This window comes from Triticum urartu, chromosome 1A, assembly GCF_056163025.1.
Source record: "Triticum urartu cultivar PI428250 chromosome 1A, HENAU_Tu73, whole genome shotgun sequence".
Taxonomy (NCBI): domain Eukaryota; kingdom Viridiplantae; phylum Streptophyta; class Magnoliopsida; order Poales; family Poaceae; genus Triticum; species Triticum urartu.
In genome coordinates this window covers 20,825,056-20,828,958 of record NC_141873.1, presented here as the reverse complement: position 1 = coordinate 20,828,958, position 3,903 = coordinate 20,825,056, and the positions used below count along the sequence as shown (strand labels likewise).

The 3,903-nt window shown below is 48.4% G+C and overlaps 1 protein-coding gene across 1 annotated transcript; it reads left to right on the top strand.

Moving 5' to 3' along the window:
- LOC147988561 (uncharacterized) lies at window positions 1-3,006 on the top strand. Its single transcript, XM_087535152.1, has one exon. It carries the CDS (start codon window positions 1-3, stop codon window positions 3,004-3,006), a length of 3,006 nt encoding a protein of 1,001 aa, XP_087391278.1.
- The last annotated feature ends 897 nt before the right edge of the window (window positions 3,007-3,903 follow it).

The window sequence follows — 3,903 nt, the reverse complement described above, 5'->3', positions numbered from 1 at the left end:
ATGTCGGACGACGAGAAGACCAAGCAGCTGGCGGATTACTCCGGTGTGGCTAAAGTAATTGCTGCTCCGGCGAGACCGGAGTATCCACGATTCGACCGTGGGAACTTCATGGTGTGGGCGACCATGATGGAGTGGGCGCTCGAGGCCAATGAGCTCTGGGAAGCCGTCGACCCCGGCGGTGAGGAGTACCTGAAGGGTGGTGCCTTGTATCGGAAGGATCGCCAGGCTATCACGGCCATCTGCTCGGTGATGCCGGTGGACGTGCAGCAGCATCTAATCTCGAAGAAATCAGCGAAGGAAGCATGGGACACGCTCAAGACTTTGCATCTAGGGCACTCGCGTGTGTGCGAGGCGAACTTGCAAACTTTGCTGAAAAGTTACAAGAATCTGAGGATGGGAGAAGATGAGACGGTGGATGCCTTCGCAGCAAGGGTCGCCTCGATGGTAAACGGGATTCACGGTCTCGGAGAGAAGTTGGAGGACATCTCCGTGGTTCGGCGTTTCCTACGTGCCGCTCCACCGCGCTACATGCCGATTGTGTCAGCGATCGAGCAGTGTGTTGATCTCAAGACTCTCACTTTGGATGATCTGGTTGGTCGCTTCAAGGCCCATGATGAGCGGATGAAGTTGAGTTACGGCGACGCGAAACAGGATGAGTACCTGATGCTTACGCGTGCTCAGTGGCAGGCATTGGTTTCCAAGGAGAACAATTTCGACAAGGCGTCCGGTAGCGGCGGAAAGTACCGTCCCGCAAAGGACACCGATGAACAGTCGGAGAAGCCAAGAAAGAAAAAGTTCGACAAGAGGAAGATCCGTTGTCACAACTGTAATCTGCTCGGACACTTCAAGTCGGAGTGTAAGAATCCCCAGAAGGAGAAGGCGCTCATGGCCCAGCTAGGAGATGAAGGTGACATGATGTTGATGTGTGAACTCGTGGATAAGGAGGATACAATTCTTCAAGTGTCGGGTAAAGAAATTGTCGCGCTCCGTGAAGAAAAAGTTCACTATCAAGATTGTGGTTCGGAAACTCGTGTCGATGCTACGGACACGGAGGGTGATTCCGAAACCTACATCAATGTTACGGGCATAAGTGCTAATTTCGCTGGAGCGGATGCAGCAATTGCCACATGTGCTCGACCATGGAGAAGCAGTCTTCGTGCGACGCGTATAGAAAAATCGAAGGCGTACGTGGCGCCAAAATTCCACGAAGAAACAGTAGACGTAAATGCTACGGACACAGGAGAAAATTCTAAAGCTCACATTGAAGATACTGACGCGGGTGTTACATCTTCAAGCACTGATGTGAAGGCAGACACTGAAGCTGGTGATGTTGATGCAAAGGCACACCAACGTACAACATTGAAAGAAGTCTCGGTCACTGATGCAGCTAGCTCGATGGTTTCTGCCAGCAAGCAAAGACCGGTGTTGTGTACTAGCCATGGAAGTCCAGCTAGAGGCGTAATGAACGGGGCAAGTTGCAGCCCTGGAACAGACCATGACAGAAGTCCAGCCAAAGGTTACAGTCCATGTGTTACACCAGTGACAGGAAGCCTAGCTACAGAAGCTTGGGATGGTATTTCTGCTTCGTCAAAAGGAATGCATGAAGCAGAAAACTCTGTATCGTCTCCAAAAGTACAGGAGAAAAGGACACCATCATCTACACCTATGCATCTCGGACTGGTGTTCGACATACATCCGGAGAAGTCTCTTCGGACAATTGACCCAGAAAAGATGAAAAGGTGTGAGAGATGGTGTCTAGGAAGCGCCAAGGAACCGGCGAAATTTGAGGACGCAAATACGAAGGAGTGTTGGCGTCGGGCTATGGAAGAGGAGTTTAGGTCAATCCACGACAACAATGTATGTGAGATTGTGGATCTTCCCAAAAATGAAGAAGTCATGGATCTCAAGTGGGAGTTTAGGATCAAGAATGACGCCGAAGGGTGCGTGAAGCACAAAGCGAGGCTAGTAGTCAAAGAGTACGTGCAAGAGAAAGGTGTGGACTTCGAAGAAGTGTTCGTTCCCGTTGCAAAGATGGAATCAATGAGACTACTCATCGCTCTCGCGGTTCAGAAATCATGGAAGATACATCACATGGATGTAAAATCCGCGCTTTTGAATTGTGAGTTAGAAGGAGATGTGTATGTGAATCAGTCACCGGGATTCATCAAAGAGGGAGAGGAACACAAGGTACTTAAGCTACACAAAGTCTTGTACGGGCTACAACAAGGCTCTCGGGCGTGGAACATCAAACTTGACCAGACGATGATTTCTTTTGGATTTGAGAAAGCCCCACTAGAGCATACGATGTACAAGAGAGGTGAAGGAAGGGATCGTCTACTAGTTGGCATCTACGTCGACGACCTGTTGATAACTGGTGCAGATGAAGAGGTGATTGCAACGTTCAAGCTACAAATGAAGGAGCTTTTCAAGATAGATGATCTAGGTTTATTGAGTTGCAACATCGGGATCGAGGTAAATCAAAAACCAGAGGGGATCACACTATGCCAGAAGGCATACACAAGGAAGGTACTTGAAAGCCGTGGCATGAAAGATTGCAATCACATTCTCGCTTCAATGGAACCTCGTCTTGAGCTGAGCAAGAAGGAGATGGTGAGACTACTTGGCTATAGTGGTAGTGACAAGGAAGGGATTGTTGACAACCGTAAGAGTACCTCGGACGTGACATATTTCCTTGGTGGAAGCATAGTAAGCTGGCTATCACGGAAGCATAAAGTGATGCCATCGACTTCAAGCGAAGCAATGTGTCAAGGTGTGTGGCTAGGGAGACTACACGGTGAACTCATGGAGCGAGATCCAGAACAAGTGGTGCTCAACATTGACAATGAGTCTATAACTTTTCCATCCGAGGATCCAGTGCGGCATGAAAGGAGCAAGCATATTGATACGGTGTATCACTATATAAAGGACTGCGTGGAAGAAGGAAAGACAAAGGTAACTACAACTGCACCGATCATCAGCTTGCGGACATCCAGACCAAGGCTTTAGATCGAGAGAAGTTTTTGGAAATGTGAAGAAGAATCGGCGTTCGAGCTGTAACGCAATGGCGTCGTGTTTAGGGGGTGATTGTTGGAGTTAAACACGAATAGTATGTCACGTGTCCGATTCCGTGTACGATACACGAGTCCGTGTTGGCTTCAAAATCATTACCGAGTAGGATTGCTAGTAGACATAGGTTAGCTACTAGTATATATACTTGACTACCCCTGTAAACTTTGTACCACCGTGGAATAAAGAAAAGCAACAGGAGCGACACGCCCCTGCGGCCATCAAACAATCTGAGTACGTGCATCGCTGAGTGCTTGATCGATCAAAGTATAGATCGACTGGCTGGTTGTCTACGTGCCTGTATTGTGTGTTGTTCCGGCCAGAAGTACTAGTATTAGTACTACACGTCCACGGAAGGATAGATTGCTAGCTTGAGGCTAGCCTTACACTGAGGGTGGTCTATCACAAGCCAGCGTTGCTTTGTCGTCGTCTGTCATCGGTCGCTGCCTGTCGCTGGAAAGTACTCGACGACGTGGTCTGGGCCAACACACTCCAGATCGAACCAGTCATAAAATAAAAGGCATGCTTTTTTGACACGCCATCAGTGTCACGAACATTAGTGCAGGCTACACCAAATGCTAATTTTCTATTTCTCTGTTAGACAACACATCCATGTCTGGTGCAATAATAATACAGCAGGTACAGTTGAGGATCATCACTACTGTATATATTACTGGACATTACTGCTTATGATGCATGCAGTCTGAAACTAAACCATCTGCCGAAATGTGAGGAATTATATCATCATGCCTGAACACTAAAATGTCTCCTTCAGGAGATGCGCCGCTGTATGCCTTGGTTGCAGATCGGGTAGCTGTCGTGGTTCCAAATCCGGCC